Source organism: Anoplopoma fimbria, chromosome 9, assembly GCF_027596085.1.
Source record: "Anoplopoma fimbria isolate UVic2021 breed Golden Eagle Sablefish chromosome 9, Afim_UVic_2022, whole genome shotgun sequence".
Classification (NCBI taxonomy): Eukaryota; Metazoa; Chordata; class Actinopteri; order Perciformes; family Anoplopomatidae; genus Anoplopoma; species Anoplopoma fimbria.
The window spans coordinates 26,002,502-26,019,653 of NC_072457.1; the positions used below are offsets into that span (position 1 = coordinate 26,002,502).

The following is a 17,152-nucleotide window of genomic DNA, read 5'->3' on the forward strand; positions in this document are numbered from 1 at the left end:
GCCCATCAGACTCTAACTAACATTCAAACAACATCCAGTCCACACCGATGGCAAAGCCTTCGGCAGCAACTTGGGGTTAAGTGTCTTGCCCAAGGACACATCGACTGCCGAAGCCTGGTATCGAACAGCCGATCCTCTGAATGGAAAACGACCCTGCTCTCCACTGCGCCACACCCGCAGTATAGCATGTCGAAATAATTCATAAAAAAGTCATACTTTAGCTTGTTGAAAAAGTCATAAAAAAGTCATAGTATAGTATGTGGAAAAAGGTCATAGTATAGCATGTCGAGAAAAATCATAAATAAGTCATAGTTTAGCATGTTGAAATAATTCATAAAAAAGTCATACTATAGGATGTCGAAAAAAGTCATAGTATAGCATGTCGAAAAAAGTCATAAAAAAGTCATAGTATATCATGTCGAAAAAAGACATAGTATAGTATGTTGAAAAAAGTTTAAATGTCAAAAAAAAAAAGTCTAGAATGTCGAAAAAAGTCATAGTATAGCATGTCGAAATAATTCATAAAAAAGTCATACTATAGGATGTCGAAATAATTCATAAAAAAGTCATAGTATAGCATGTCGAAAAAAGTTAAAAAAAAGTCATAGTATAGAATGTTGAAAAAAGTCATACAAAAGTCATAGTATAGTATGTCGAAATAATTCATAAAAAAGTCATACTTTAGCTTGTTGAAAAAGTCATAGTATAGCATGTCGAGAAAAAATCATAAATAAGTCATAGTATAGCATGTCGAAATAATTCATAAAAAAGTCATACTATAGGATGTCGAAAAAAGTCATAAAAAAGTCATAGTATAGCATGTTGAAAAAAGTTTAAAAAAAAAGTCTAGAATGTCGAAAAAAGTCATAGTATAGCATGTCGAAATAATTCATAAAAAAGTCATACTATAGGATGTCGAAAAAAAGAAAAAAGTCATAAAAAAGTCATAGTATAGAATGTCATGAAAAAAGTCATCAGTATAGAAAAATGTCGTCATAAAAAATAATTCATTAAAAAGTCATACTATAGCATGTCAAAAAAGTCATAAAAAAGTCAGTATAGCATGTCGAAAAATTCATAAAAGTCATAGTTTAGCACGTCATAAAAAAGTCATAAAGCATGTCGAAAAAGTCAAAAAAGTCAGTATAGCATGTCGAAATAATTCATAAAAAAGTCATAGTTGAAAAACGTCATAGCATGTCGAAAAAGGTCATCAGAAAGTCATAGTATAACGTGGATAAAAATAGTAGCATATTGAAAAATTCATAAAAAAGTCAGAATAGCATGTCGAAATAATTCATAAAAGTCATAGTTTCATGTTGAAAAACGTCATAAAAAAGTCATACTATAGCATGTCGAAAAAGTCAAAAAAGTCAGTATAGCATGTCGAAATAATTCATAAAAAAGTCAAAGTTTAGCATGTTGAAAAACGTCATAAAAAAGTCATAGTATATCATGTCGAAAAAGATCAGAAAGTCATAGTATAATGTGGATAAAATTCATAGTATAGCATATCGAAAAAGTCATAAAAAAGTCAGTATAGCATGTCGAAATAATTCATAAAAAAGTCATAGTATAGCATGTTGAAAAAGTCATCATAAAAAAGTCATAAATAAAGTCATAGTATAAGTCATAGTATAGCATGTCGAAAAAAGTCAAAAAAGTCATAAAAAAAGTCATAGTATAGCATGTTGAAAAAAGTCATAGTATAGCATGTCGAAAAAAGTCAGTATAGCAAAAAAGTCATAGTAAAGCATGTAGTCAGTATAGCATTTCGAAATAAAAAATCATCAAAAAGTCAAAAAAGTCATAGTATAGCATGTCGAAAAAAAAGTATAGCATGTCATAAAAAAAAAAGTCATAGTATAGCATGTCGAAAAAAGTCATAGTATAGCATGTCGAAATAATTCATAAAAAAGTCATACTATAGCATGTCGAAAAAAGTCATAAAAAAGTCATAGTATAGTATGTCGAAATAATTCATAAAAAAGTCATACATAGCATGTCGAAAAAAGTCAAAAAAAAAGTCATAGTATAGCATGTCGAAATAATTCATAAAAAAGTCATACTATAGGATGTCGAAAAATTCATAAAAAAGTCATAGTATAGCATAAAAAAGTCATAGTATAGCATGTCGAAAAAATTCATAAAAAAAAAAGAAAAAGTCATAGTATAGCATGTCGAAATAATTCATAAAAAAGTCATACTATAGGATGTCGAAAAAAATAGTCATAAAGTCAAAGTCATAGTATAGCATGTCGAAAAAAGTCATAGTATAGCATGTCATAAAAAAGTCATACTATCATAAAAAGTCATAAAAAAGTCATAGTATAGCATGTCGAAATAATTCATAAAAAAGTCATAGTATAGCATGTCGAAAAAAGTCATAAAAAAGTAATTCATGTCGAAAAAAGTCATAGTTTAGCATGTCGAAAAAGTCATAAAAAAGTATAGTATAATGTCGAAAAAAAAAGTCATAGTATAGCATGTCGAAAAAGTCATGTCGAAATAAAAAAGTTGAAAAATAGTATAGCATGTCGAAAAAAGTCATAAAAAAGTCATGTCGAAAAAAGTCATAAAAAAGTCATAGTATAGCATGTCAAAATAATTCATAAAAAAGTCATAGTATAGCATGTCGTCAAAAAAAGTCAGTATAGCAAAAAAGTCAAAGTATAGTATAACGTGGAAAAAAGTCATAGTATAGCATAAAAAAGTCATAGTATAGCATGTCATAAAAAAAAGTTTAATGTTCATAAAAAAGTCATAGTATAGCATGTCGAAAAAAGTCATAAAAAAGTCATAGTATACACGTGGAAAAAATTCATAGTATAGCATAAAAAAGTCATAGTATAGCATGTCGAAAAATTCATAAAAAAGTCATAGCATGTCGAAAAAAAATAGTCGAAAAAAGTCATAGTATAGCATGTCGAAAAAAGTCAAAAAAAAGTCATAGTATAGCATGTCGAAAAATAATTCATAAAAAAGTCATAGTATGAAAGTCATAGTATAAGCATGTGGAAAAAAGTCATAAAAAATAGTATAGCATGTCGAAAAAAATAATGTCGAAATAATTCATAAAAAAGTCATAGTATAGCATGTCGAAAAAAATTCATAAAAAAGTCATAGTATAGCATGTATAGCAAAATAATTCATAAAAAAGTCATAGTATAGCATGTCGAAAAAAAATTCATAAAAAAGTCATAGTATAGCATGTCGTCATAAAAAAAAAAGTCATAGTATAGCATGTCGAAAAACGTCATAAAAAAGTCATAGTATAGCATGTCGAAAAAAGTCATAGTATAGCAAAAAAGTCATAAAAAAAAGTATATATGTCGAAATAATTCATGGAAAAAAGTCATAGTATAGCATGTCGAAAAAGTCATAAAAAAGTCATAGTATAGCATGTCGAAAAAAATAATTCATGAAAAAGTCATAAAAAGTATAACATGTGGAAAAAAGTCATACTATAGCAAAAAAAGTCAAAAAATAGTATAGCATGTCAAAAAAGGTCATCAGAAAGTCATCATATAACGTGGAAAAAAGTCATAGTATAGCATGTCGAAATAATTCCCCAAAAAGTCATAGTATAGCATGTCGAAAAAAGACAGCATAGCATGCCGAAAAGTATAGCATGTGTAAAAAAGTCATAGTATAGCATGTCATAAAAAGTCATAAAGAATTCATAGTATAGAATACTGAAAAGTAATTGAAAAGTCATATTATTCCTTCCAAAAACAAAACAAAGTCCAGTTATTGTAGGTCCAAAATGTTATAAAATGAATTATAATTTCTTAGGTTTTAAAAGGTATCAAAAAGTCAAAGTATAGTACCCCGAAAAAGTCATTAAAAAGTCTTATAGTATGATAACAGCCTTAGAAAAGTCACCATATAGTATTTCTGAAAAGGTCATTTTTCGGTCTGGAACTCTGCACTCATCAGGGGGAGAAAAGAAGAGAAGGATGACATTAGAATTTGCATCATATTCACATATATCTGTGCCTACTACCACTACTACAACTACTTCTAAATCAAATACAACTACAACAGCTACTAAACAGGCTTTCACAAAGTTTTGATGACTGAATGCCAATTTAGGCCCTGTTCAGACCAAGCGCGTTTTACCGCATGATGGTAAATCAAAGGTATTTATTATAATGAAGTAAAGAAATAGCTTAAATTGTGACATCAGTAATGTAAACATGAATGTGCGAGTATGATAAAGTGTGGGGTGTTGTCAGCGAAAACAAATGAAGAAGAAACCATGGCAGACACTGGCAGAGATGAGTCCGGATAGCAGAAGAGACCAGAGCTTCACTGGAGGAGGGATTTTGTTCTCTGGGAGCTTCAAGACCAGGTACTCTGCCTCTACTGTTCCTGTGAGACCTTCAGGGACACAGGGACAAATAACGGGCAAAACCACACTTGTACACCACTTATACATACATATGTTCTCACACACACACACACACACACACACACACACACACACACACACACACACACACACACACACACACACACACACACACACACACACACACACACACACACACACACACACACACACACACACACACACACACACACACACACACACACACACACACACACACACACACACACATATATATATACATACATACATACATACATACATACATATAATTAAGATATATACATATATAGAGAGAGAATTTGGTGTCCATGTGACAAAAGTAATAAATAACAAACAGAATGAATCATAGAATCAGATTTATGCTTTAAATCTTTGTCCCTTCTGTTGTCTGCTTCTTTGCAGACTTTGTTCCAGTAGACCTTGGAGAGTGGTGGGCTCAGTGCTTCCTTGACTTTGCCAACCTGTCATAAAACAACAGCGACCCGACTGTGAACTCTGACAGCCCTGACTTGAAGTTGTGCTGCTATGAAGGACCCGTCTCTCTACATGGAGGACGTATCAGACAGAAGTTGTGAGAACCCTCTCAGGTGTCCTCGGCTGTATGCATGTGCTGGATGATCTTTGGATATAAATCTATTGAAGATCAAAATAAGTTAAATGTTTTTCAAAAATGTCTTGTGTGATGGAATTTTTAATTAATTAGGCCATATTTTACTGAAAGTATTTTTTCCATGAAACCTGACACAATTGAACATTTATTATTCTGATGAATGATAATGATGGTACCTGGCTGGATTGTTTTTTTTGTACCATCACTTACACAAGATGACAAGGGAAGCTTAAAATCTATTTCATACATAGATACGAGAGTGACTTCTCACCATTTTTTAATTTACACATTGGGTTTTGTAATGCAACATTTGAAACGAAATACTTTAATTGCAGAACCTGTCCTGAAGAAACATATTTTAACATAGCTTTAAAAAAAACATAGTAAAACTTGAAGTCAACTCTTGAGGAATCAGCCTTAAGTTATTTTCGGACAAATATTCAAACCTGCCACCTCTCACGGTTTCTATTTAAAAGTTTCTTGCAGTTATACAGTTTTAAATCATGGCTGTAGCAGCTCTTTTCCTGCCCGCTCCACTTTCCCCGCCGTCTTTGCCCCCCTGCCTGTCCTCTTGCCCCGCCTGCGGCTCGGTGCGGAGTGACCCGGCTTGGCCGTGGTGAAGGTGATGCACTGGGAGTCCAGGTAGTCCACCAGCTTGGCAGCGCCCAGACGGATCCCTGCTGCTTTGAGTCGCCCCTGGAGCTGGGACAAGACCAGAGGCTGGTACTGGAGGATCTGTCTGTACAGTTCAGGGTCGGACAGGATGAAGGAACGCACGGACCGGAGGCGATCTTTGAGGCGGTTTTCTGACTGGGAGGCAGAGATACCGCCATCACTGTCAGAGTCGGAGGAGAGGCACAGCTCTGGGTTGGACCTGCTGAGAAAGATAGAATAGATTACATGCACATACTGTAGTTATAGAAGTTTTTTTATTTACAATATTTATGTGACAATACACAGTCTTGTGAACCTAATGGAGAAAAAAAAGTCTTGCTTTTCTCTTATTTAATCTTATAAAATTGCCCTCCAAAAAAATATTGTACTGACTAGAAACACTTGCCTACAAGAAGAGAAAAATGTAAACTTGATTCCAAATCCAAATATTTTGTAAACGTCAATGAACGCTGAAAACTTTAGCTAAAAATAAAAATAAACTAAAAATAGAAAATAGAAAATTGTTCACAAGATATAGATTTAGCCCTCTGAAAATCTTATACAGCAGCAAAAAGCATGTTTGGAAGTTCTGTTACTTAACACCTGAGATGACGCGAAAAGTTGAATAGACATAATACCTTTCAGATTCTTCACTGGCGGCAGTTGAAGAGGTGTTGGATCCCTGTGAGGCCGACAGCAGCTCTGCCTGCTCCTCCTCTCTGTTGGGTTTTAGAGGGGAGATGGAGGCGGGCGCTCTGGGCTCTTTAAACTTCACTCTCTGGGTGCATGACACCGCTCTGTTGCCAGGAACTTCTGAACCGGTGGGCGGATGAATCGTCTGAACTGTGCGGCTCGCCGAGGCAGCCTCTTCCTCTTCCTCAGAGCTGGTCAGCTGGTGGGTGTACTGGTGGATCTCCTTCAGTTTGAGGATCATCTGGCGCTTCGGTAGAGGCCGAACACCAAACCTGCACAGAGGAGAAAGTAAGAAAGGAGAGACGGACAAACAGATGGACGGGGGTGGGGGTGGGAGACAGAGAGCAGAGCCAGACTAAGTTGACAGGGACACTGTGGGAGGTAGTCGGATAGGCTCCTCAGTTAATTGGCTTGATAAGAAAAAAAAAAAAACAAGTGGCCCTTCATTACCCTTTCTTTAACGTCAGCGCTGGGATGAGAGTAAACTCACTGACCTGTTGAGTTTGTTCTTGAGCTCCGGTGTGTCCATGTCGGAGTAGTGGGGCAGGGGGGTGATGGGCACCAAGGTACGACGCCTTTTGTTATGTGATGATGCTGATGAGACACAAACAGGAAGACTTTGATTTATTATGTTCTGGTGCAGAAACCAGACTCTTAAACAAAGATAACAGAATGCATCAAACTCTAATGATCACTGTTAAGGCTATCTCTTACACTGATAGACATATTTTACATGATGTTCAATTCATAATGGTGTTTTTGGTCAATATAACAAAAACACTTATGCGTTTCCCCTCAGCGCGCCTTGCCTACTGGAGTTATTCATTAACAGCATTTCAAAAGATGATTTGAAAAACATAAAACATACTGGAACTAATTAATTGTGAGTGAACAAAATGGAGCAGCACTGCCTACTCAAAACACCAGTTCTTGGGTCTGCTATGTATTCTGGGGCTGACACCAAAACCGAAAATCTGCTAATTAGCCTAACTTGGACGGCGAAGAAGATTAAAAGAGAGCTAAAAAGAACGCCATTATGATGCCAAACAAATATTGAGATGCGCTACCATGTTGTATCCGTTTGGCCAGTCATCCATGGAAATAAAAAACTAAACACTCCACTTGACAAAAACGTTAGGGCTGTTACCATTATTGATTAATCCATAATGTCAGAAAATTGTGTACAATTTGTATTCTATCGTTTTACTCTAGAAAATGTTCCCCAGATTTTGAATGGAAACAGCAGATGGAGAAAAACTTTCTTGGCAACTACTGTAATCTTCTATTATCTAGAGTATTCTTTGAGCAAAAATGCCATAAATTCACTGGCCGTGACTTTTAAAACGTGAATATTTGTTTGTTTAGTCTTCTAAGACTGAATTGAATAATTTGGGCCTATTGGATTGTTTATAGGACAAAACAAGACATGTATAGATGTCATCTCAGGCTTTGGGAAATTGTAATCAAATTAAACCCAGAAATAAACAATATTTATTGCTTTGGATTGCTTTGTTTCTGTCTTGATGCACTGGTGCTTTGTTTTCAAGGCCAATGAACAGTTTGTTTCATTTGCATATGCATGGAGGAAATCTGGGATTTAGGATATTGAAGGCATGTTGACTTCAATATGTCTGCATGATTTGGTCTAAAAATATATATTATATAACTCTTGGTAGGATGGAGATTATACAAAAGCTCAGATGTGCACTCAAGTGAATTACACAAATACTAAAGTATTGCAGTGAGAGTGAGACTACGTACCTGGTGTTTTGAGCTGAGCGGAAGGGTTCAACCTCTGAGAGAGAGGAAGACTCTCCTTCTCCTTCTCTTCCTCCTCCTCTTCCTCCCAGCTGTCCCATATTTTGGAGTCCAGGAGGCTGTTGATGATCTCTGAAGCGGCCTGGTTGGTGGGGTCAGGTGGTGAAGGGGTAAAGGAAAGGCCTGCCTGAGCTCGTACACTGGTGGATGGTCGTGAACTGTGGCCTTTGGATGGAGAGCAGGCGGCCACAGTGCCACGGCTGTTCAATAAACGGACACTGTGACTGCCCGGGGAAGGTCGGTGGTCGGTAGAGGAGGACGACCTGGCTGCATCTCGTTGTCCCAGGCTGCACTCGCCTTGCCGGCTGGACGCCTCGCTGTCCTCCAGCCTCAGACTGAAGCAGCCCGGGTTTGCCTCTAAATCTACTCCGTCGAAACCCCACGAGTCGTTGAAAGCGATGGGGGGCTCGTCCATGGCCATGAAGCTCTGCTGGAAACTGGATTCAGCGACATCCGCCTCTCCAGTTTCTGCTTCTTCCTGCTCTCCTTCATCACCTGTGTCTTTATTTCCACTCTCCATCCCTCCTTCTCCCCTGTCATTTCTTACTCCCCTCCCCTTGAGCTCAGACCCTGTGTGGTTGTGACTGCGGGACTCAACAGAGCGTTGACTTTGTCGAGAGGATTCGCTTTGCCTCTTTGACGAGTGTGTATGTGAGGGGTCAGACATGGGTGACAGGTGAAAGCTCCCTAGCTCCGTCTTCTCCGGGCTTTCAGATGGCGCCCTCTCCTTTCCTTGACTTGTCCAACTCTTATCGAGGTTGCTGTGGAGCGGTGAGGGGAGAGGAAGAGCGGGGGCCTTGTGGAGCTCTGTGTGCAGGGGGGTGCTGCTGTAAGGGTGGGGATGGAGGTGGAGAGGCGTGTCCTGCTTTGAGGAAGTCGAGCTTGAGAGCTTAGGCTGGCACGGGGGAAGTGCACGCACTCCTAGAGCTTTACTCACGACACAACTAGTGGGTCTTTTAGAACCAAAGTTAAAGTCTAAGATGGAGCTACAGGTCTCATCCAGCTTCAACTTGGGAACAGCGCCCTCTGTGGGGCCGACGTGGGCGGAGACTCTGACTGGACTGTTGGAGGTTTGCACTCTGTTGTTAACAGGTAGAGCAGGAGAAGAGAAAACAGAGGGTGGGGTTGAGGAAGAGTCACCTTTAGGGAACAGCTGCGTCCTGCACATGCTGCTTTTAGTCTGAGTGGAGATGGTCGTGGAGCTTCTACTGGGCTGGACCGGTGTGGACGGGATCAGCCAGGACACTTCTGGAGAACAGTCCACTGGATCCTGGTCACACCAGAGACCTTGATGACTTTGAACTGGCGCCACAGGTGGATCATCAGGACTCAACTCTAAACTACTGGGCTGTTTGCTCTGCAGGGTCGGCTCATTAGGATTCGGGATTGGCTGAGGTTTGATCTGGGTGTAGCTCTGCAGTTTCTGGACGGCGCAAGGGGAATGTAGCGAAGGACTGTGGGAACTAAGAAATACCTCCATGTCCTCGCTGGAGTCAGACAAAACAATGAGCTCAGGTTCCGTCTTTTCCTGCGGTGAATCGGGAGAAGAAGGGACACAAATACTACGAGGACCGTGACTTTCTCGCTTCAAAGCCAGATCGTCTGTTCCCTCGTCTCCACCTCCACCCCGGTCACCCACCTGACCAGGAGACTGACCCGGGATCGGCAGGTTGGATGCTCTTGGTGGAAGGCTGAGGGAAAGGTCGTCATCCCCGCTCGCTGAGGACTGAAGCAAAGTTCTTCCGGACAGTTCAGATGAGGGTTTATGAGGAGACTGGTGTTGTTGGTATTGAGGGGTGTGCCTCTTAGCCGGGGCAGAAGTGGAGGGTAAGGAGAAAGGGTCTACTTTCTCGTAGACCCCCCAGGAGTCTGAGAAGAGGCGGTTGTAGCTGCGATCCAGGCTTGGGTCCGGCTCGAGTTGAGAGTTTGGCCGCAGTTTTTTTACGCTGAGGCCTGGGGGATTTATTTTGGGTGCAGTCACTTCTTCTCCGTCTTCTTCCTCGTCTACCTTTTCCTCCTCCGTGCTGTCTTTCTCCTCCCTCTGTCTCTGGGTGGCAGCAAACTCATAGATCTCCTCCAGCTCTTCCTCGTTCACTTTCTCCTCACGGATCTCTCGGTCACCTGACGTAAGGTCATCGACTTGATGATTTTCTTCCAATTCTCTCTGTTCGTCCCTTCCTCCATCCGTATCCGTGCCCTCGCCGTCTTCGTCATCTTCGTCCCACATGGACCGAAGCAGCTCTGTGAGGGCCTGTTGTGTTTGGTTGAGGGCCTCCTGGTTCATGTAGTCTTCCTCATCTCCCCGAGTCGCTGCGTCCTGCGTGTGAAGCTGACAAAGCAATTGTAGCTCCTGCAAGTCAAACCTTAACAAAGACAAAAAGAGAAGAGAGAGGAGTCGTCACAACACTGTAGTCAATCTTTTTAACTGACGAACAATGGCAATTTTAGGAATGATGGAACAATTTTCATAAACTTCTCTTGAACTGGAGCCATTATGGATTACTAACTAATACTTGAGTGGACTTTCTTGAATGTGATTTTGAGAATTAAAGTGACACAGAAGAAACAAAGTACACAGAATCACAGTAAAGGAGAATCTGGTTTCTTTACAGTTATCAATACAGATGCTGCTTAATATTAAATACTACAAATCAGAACAACAACAACCTGAAGGTCTCCAAATCAGCTTAATGGACCAACATTTTATAAATTGTAAGAGAAACGTGTGTATAAATGTCCTGGCTTACAGACTGCCTACGAACCTAGATGACAGCTCCAGTACATGAGGCCAAAGCGATGCTGGGATGGAGCAGCGGGCTGTGTAGAGATACTGCAGCAAAGCTAACACCGCCTGTCCCGGGACGTCATTCATCAACACCCTTTGGGCTGCAGGCTCGCCTTCCTCCCTCACCCAAAAACCACTTTCATGTACCTGTGAGAGGAGCAGAGAAAGCAGGAGAAAATATGATTCTTTTGGTTTTTTTCAGGTTAAAATTCAACAAAAATGTTAGTCTTATTATACCCTTATATCCTCTTCCAGCTTTAGTGTATGTATTATTTAAAAGTCAACTATGAAAACCGTTTTCTACATAATCATGCAGTCCCAGTTCTTCTATTTGAAGGGTGTGTTTGGCAAAACACAAATATATAAATGTTACCATTTCTGCCAGCAGGGGGCATCGAGCATACAGCATGAAGGAATGAGCGAAGTAGACCTCTCCACTGTCCACCTGGAGCTGCAGGTCACTGAACTGAGGGTTGTTCACCATGCTGCTCAGGTCTGATGCCAGTCTGGATAGCGCCACCTAGAGAGGAAAACACCAGCGGAAAAACACCGGGGTCAGTGCTCTGCAGAATTATTATGTAAAGGCACAAAGTGGTCACACAGGACAAGACATTTACTACACTGCTTGCATCATCTCAGCCTGGAAAATTCTCTTTTTAATAAAAACACTTACAGGACTGTAATGAAGAGACCTGCATCTTAAAAAGACAAGAGATATTCTACAGAAATACAACACATTAGGTCAGATACAAATGAAGAAGAACATTAGAAATCAGGATCCAGGCTGAAGATGTCAGAACACGTGTCATGTGGTTGGTCTCACAGATGGGTTGCCGCCTCGCTCTTCTTCTGCTCCCGGCTGAGCTCTCGTCCTCCCTGCTCTGCAGCGAGCGTCCTCTGAATGTGTGTGTGTTGGTTCTGGTAGGAAGCCGCTCACACAGAGGTCAGACTGCTTCTCCGACTCCTCCTGGACGAAGCCGCTAAGACGAAGGTTTGTGATCTGACTGGAACTCCGGTCTGTGGGAACAAAGACAGTCAGGACCCGAAACCGATGGCCAATTAAGTCACTACTTAACAATTTGGGCTGGCGAGTTGCTCCCATGAGTTTCAACAGTGTTACAGTATACGAGAATCCAAAAGATAAAATTTAACAAATACATCCATTTTAAAAGAAATATATAATCAAGGTTAGTTGCTATAACCCAGTTAAAATGACTTTTAACTGGGTTATACAGTTAAAAGTAATTTCTTTTCAGCCAAATTTTACATCCCCCACAGGCAGGTAATCCTCTTGTGACAAGTACAGAGTGAAGAGGAAAATAGTTTATGGGATATTCAGCCTTTTTTTAATTAAACATTGATAAATTAACTACTTTGTGAGTGTGTTACTACCTTTGTCAGGGCCTGAAGCAGTGTGACCACACTGGGTGAGGGTCACCCCATCCTCGGCCAGCTCCATCAGGTCCATGAGGAGTGCCCGGCTGGTGGAGGAGGCCGTCTGAGAGGAGGACATCTGGGAGGAGGATTGCAGGATGGAGGCCCTGATCCCTGTGCCAGGAGTTCCTTCACTCACTGGTTGGACTGAAGACGGAGGCTTGTTGATGGTGCTGGAGGAGGCTGCATCAGTCTAGAAGTGGAGGTGAACAGTGACAATTTAACTTGGCTGTGATTTGATCCACTGGCAGCTGATAAATAAAAAAACACAATGTCTCCATTCACAGCTTCAGACACTTGTTGACCTGCCCTTTTTTGTTTCTAGGATAGGACAGAACTACCAGACTGCGAGTGGTTCTTTATGTCGAGGGGCATTTGATTTAAAAAAAAAGAGAGCTCAACATTCAGTCTGATTTAAATTCTCCATTCAGTTCAAAGAAAGTATGCAAACATGTCTTTTGACTCTCTAACCGTTGCTGATTCCCAGGGTGTGATGAACTCCGTGAGCTCTGGAGTGTAGAAATCAGACAGACCGGTGGAGGCTCCCTCCAGTAGTCTGCTCTTCTGCCAGAGGACGGCAGCATCGCTCCGGCCGGGCAGACTGCTGGGGCAGCGGGTGGGGGTGGGGGGAGAGGGAGCCCGGCTGCGTAGGAGGAGAGCAGAGACTCGTTCCTGCAGCCTCGTCAGAGCCGCCTCGGCATCCTGGACGAGGAGGAGCGGAGGAGGACGAGGGACGGCGCCCTTTTTCCTCTTTCCACGCCCCTTACCTGCACCAAGAACAGCAGAGAGAGAGTAAAATAAATCATCTAAACCCAAGTATTTCAACAGTTTGTGCCATTCATTTGTGTTGTGGTGTACACACTGCTTAAGGTCTTCCAAAGGCAACACAAATCTTAGCAGGTTTATAGCACAAGCTCCAACCAGCAATAAAACTTACACAGCGGGTAAAATAAGTATTGAACACGTCACCATGTTTCTCAGTAAATATATTTCTAAAAGGTGCTATTGACATGAAATTTTCACCAGATGTCGGTAACAACCCAAGTAATCCATACATACAAAGAAAACCAAACAAATAAGTTCAGAAATTAAGTTATGTGTAATAAAATGGAATGACAGCGATGGAGTCTTGCATGGTGAGCGTGCATACAGGCCACGGCGGTTGAGTGCATTACTTATTGTTTTCTTTGAAACAATTGTAGCAGCTAATTCCAGGTCTTTCTGAAGCTCTCCACAAGTGGTCCTTGGCTCTTGGACAACTCTTCTGATAATTCTTTTCACTCCTCTGTCAGAAATCTTGCGAGGAGCACCTGGTCGTGGCCGGTTTATGGTGAAATTATGTTCTTTCCACTTGGCCTGTATGCACGCTCACCATGCAAGACTCCATCGCTGTCATTCCATTTTATTACACACAACTTAATTTCTGAACTTATTTGTTTGGTTTTCTTTGTATGTATGGATTACTTGGGTTGTTACCGACATCTGGTGAAAATTTCATGTCAATAGCACCTTTAGAAATATATTTACTGAGAAAAATGGTGACGTGTTCAATACTTATTTTACCCGCTGTATGTGATCGGAAACTTTTCGTTGCACTACTGTAGAAAGTCTTGGAACAAGCCTTTCTTTGTGCTGCATCTCAACAAGTAGCAAACGCCATCCCACTGAAGCTCACAGCCTTTTACACTGAGAACTAGTTAGAACAATGATGAGGCCACTGCACGGTTATGATTCATTTCATCATGACCCAGAACAAATTCATGAAACACAGTGCTATCAGAGTTGATACATCACAAACAGAAACGATTTTGCTGATGAGCCAGTTTGTCCTGAATCATCATCGTCTTTTACCAATATTTGGATGTAAAGAACAAAAAGTAATTTATTCAAAACAAGCCACACCTTCTGCCTTTGTATAATTAAATAGATAATTAATTGTATTTATAACAATTTCAAAATGTAGCATAAAAGCAGTGGCACTCGGGTGAGTTAGTGCAACACTGTGAGCTATAACATTCTCTGCAGATGATATAGTGATGTTACTGTCATGGTACCTTTGTCTGGCCTCCACTTCAGTGCTGAAGTCATGGAGATGTGAGAGGCAGCAGTGTTTGTTTGTAATTGCGTCTCTGACTCCCTCTTGCCCTGCTGCTCCTGTTCCAGCATGGAGGAGGACAAAGCCAGGGCCACCATGGTGTCTTCGTCCATGGGGGCAGTCTTCTTCCTGGGCTTCTTCCTCGCTGGGAGGCCCGGCTTGGACGGGCCTTTTCTTTTACTGCCACCAGTCTGTGGGCTGAAGAGGAAAAAAAAGACAAATGCTAGAAAGAGGTTTGATTAGGCTTTTTAAGTGCTCATATAATGATGTTAGGTGATCAGCAAGCTATTCCTCATATGGGACAAGGTTGGCAAGCAATGGATTTGTGGTACTTTGGTGTGGCTGACTCACATTGCGTTATCGGTGGGGACATTTTGGGTCTCCTCAGTCTGTCTCTGCAGAGCCTGCAGCAGCACAGCCGGAGCGACACCCATGTCTGAGGAGCAGCGCTTCAGGTGGGACGAGCGACTCTTCTGGGACTTGAACTTCTTGCCACAGATGGGACAGTCGGGGACAGCGGGAGGCGGGGGGGAGGAGGAGGAGGAGGGGGGCTGGAGCGCTCTCTTCACTCTCATCCAAACACCTGTGAAGAGGGATCACTCTCACTTTCAGCGTGTCCACCACTCCATCGCTGTTGACTACGGCTTGCAGTCAACAAGCGTCAGTTAATTTCACTGATGTCGACGCCTACGATGTAAATGTCCAAACCTGTTGAGGTGCTGTGTTCGCCCCTCAGGTGTCATATGTGACAGATCTCGGTGGCAGATCTGACAGAAGAAGAGGCCTCCGTCCTCCAGGTCCGCCGTCTGGGCCTCCGCTGCCTCCCTGTCCAGATCCTGCTGCAGCCGCAGGGCCAGAGCCTCATCGCTGTCCTGGGGCTCCGGGTGGAGACCTGAACTGAAGGAGGGTGGAGTATCTGCGTACAGAGGGGGCGGTGACACACACAGATAAGAGTTAAGGGTGTGCTAAAGTTACTTTGTACTGAATATTATAACCCGATGATATATTCATATAGTATTCTGACTTTAATGGACTTATATCATGACATAGATCTAATTGTGTCTTTTCTTAGCTTTAAGAGCTTCAATAAAGTCTGAAATGATGACAATATTTGATCTGAATGAAGTTAACGTAGGATGTTTTTATCTGCTTGGCATATCCTGACAACTTCTAATAATCTCTGTGTTAGTACATATCTCCTAAAGCACAGATAGGCATCATCAAAGTACTGGCAGATTAGCAATGTGTTGTTGAATATGTTGAGAATCAGGCAGCTCTACTGTTTGACATCAAGGAGAAAACAAATATTAATTCCCCAAAACTTGCCATGCCAACAGTGAGTATAGTTCCATGTCCTACATTTGGGATCAAGGTGCATAAAGCCAGACAAATATAAACCGAACAAGAACAAATAACTATGACCTTCAACGAGGTGTGCCAAAGCCGGTTGTATTATCTCAGTCATGGATGATGATGACTTTGGCAACAATGCTGCATACTAACAATCCGTGCCAACAAGAGCATCGTGTCATTTCACCTTGTCTTTGTGTCGGAGGTGGAGGAGGAGGAGCACCGTCATTCTTGTGGTTTGTTGGCTGACTCTTGTGGTTGTGCACCATCTTCTGCGGACTGGCTCTCTTGAACTGTTGCATTCTGTGGAGCACTTTGGTCACCAAACCGCTCGGTCCTGCTGCTGCTGCTGCTGCTGGAGGCACAACTGACGACTCAGCATCTCCTGAATCGTGCTCAGTCCCTCCAGACACCACATGCTGTTCTGCTTCTGCACCAGTACACACAGGTGGAGTAGCCCCAGAGTCCCCTTCTCTTTTGTTATTCCTCCTCCTCTTGTCTCCATCGCTTGCCTGGCTGGAGGGCTGGTGCTCTGCCTTCCTCGGCTGTCTGGACTCACCTGGTTTCTTGCGGACTCGTTTCAGCAGCTTTGAGCAGAGGTCCACAAAGTCCTGGTCCGAGTCATCCATGATGGGGCACTTTGTCTCACATCAAAAGGCCATGTCAGCTTGTCCCCATGTCCCCAGCTACACCCATAGACCTGCACAGAGAGAGCTGGTTTAAGATGGAGCAGTGTGTGTACACAGTTGCGTTCAGGGACCAACGAGGGTCCCCTTTGACAGAGCAGCAGTGTGATGTGAGCTACCAGCTGGTCAGGCTAGTAAACATGTACTTTACCCAGGTGTGAGGGACGTTTCTCTCCGGCTTTATCTTCCCGCCTCATCGCTGCTCACTCATGACTCTCGTTGATAACTATAATTATGGATCATAGATCAATAATGTGCCCGATAAGACGAGCTAAAAAGAGCGGGGTTTGTTTTCATTTCAAAAAGCACTCACGCTCCACCGCTTCCATTTTTTTTGTCGCTTCCGGTCATGTGACGGTGAACCAACGAATCCGTGACGTCCAGGTCACGTGACTGCAACGCGTCATATCACGTATTTGGATCCAGCCGCCCATAAACGCGAGGAGCCTGTTAACTCATCCCGACTCCTCCAGTCACACAGCTACGTGTGTTTTGAGAATATGAGAGAAATGTTTGTTGCTTCACTTAGTATTCATTTACTCAAATTAACCATTAAAACAGTCCCTTTATAGAAACCTCCATATAAAAGCTTATTCTGTTAATTAAGAGGTTGGGACTCATGGGACTCATT

At 41.7% G+C, this 17,152-nt stretch overlaps 1 protein-coding gene across 1 annotated transcript; it reads right to left on the reverse strand.

Annotated features, from left to right (window-relative positions):
• Positions 1-4,695: 4,695 nt before the first annotated feature.
• Positions 4,696-16,875, reverse strand: slx4 (SLX4 structure-specific endonuclease subunit homolog (S. cerevisiae)). The gene is given in 15 exon segments (XM_054605048.1): positions 4,696-5,880; positions 6,299-6,625; positions 6,848-6,947; positions 8,115-10,534; positions 10,919-11,103; positions 11,330-11,476; positions 11,780-11,973; positions 12,349-12,583; positions 12,862-13,157; positions 14,445-14,683; positions 14,837-15,030; positions 15,032-15,068; positions 15,194-15,401; positions 16,023-16,535; positions 16,673-16,875. Coding segments are annotated over 14 exon segments (5,397 nt in total). The 5' UTR covers positions 16,465-16,535; positions 16,673-16,875; the 3' UTR covers positions 4,696-5,507.
• Positions 16,876-17,152: the final 277 nt, after the last annotated feature.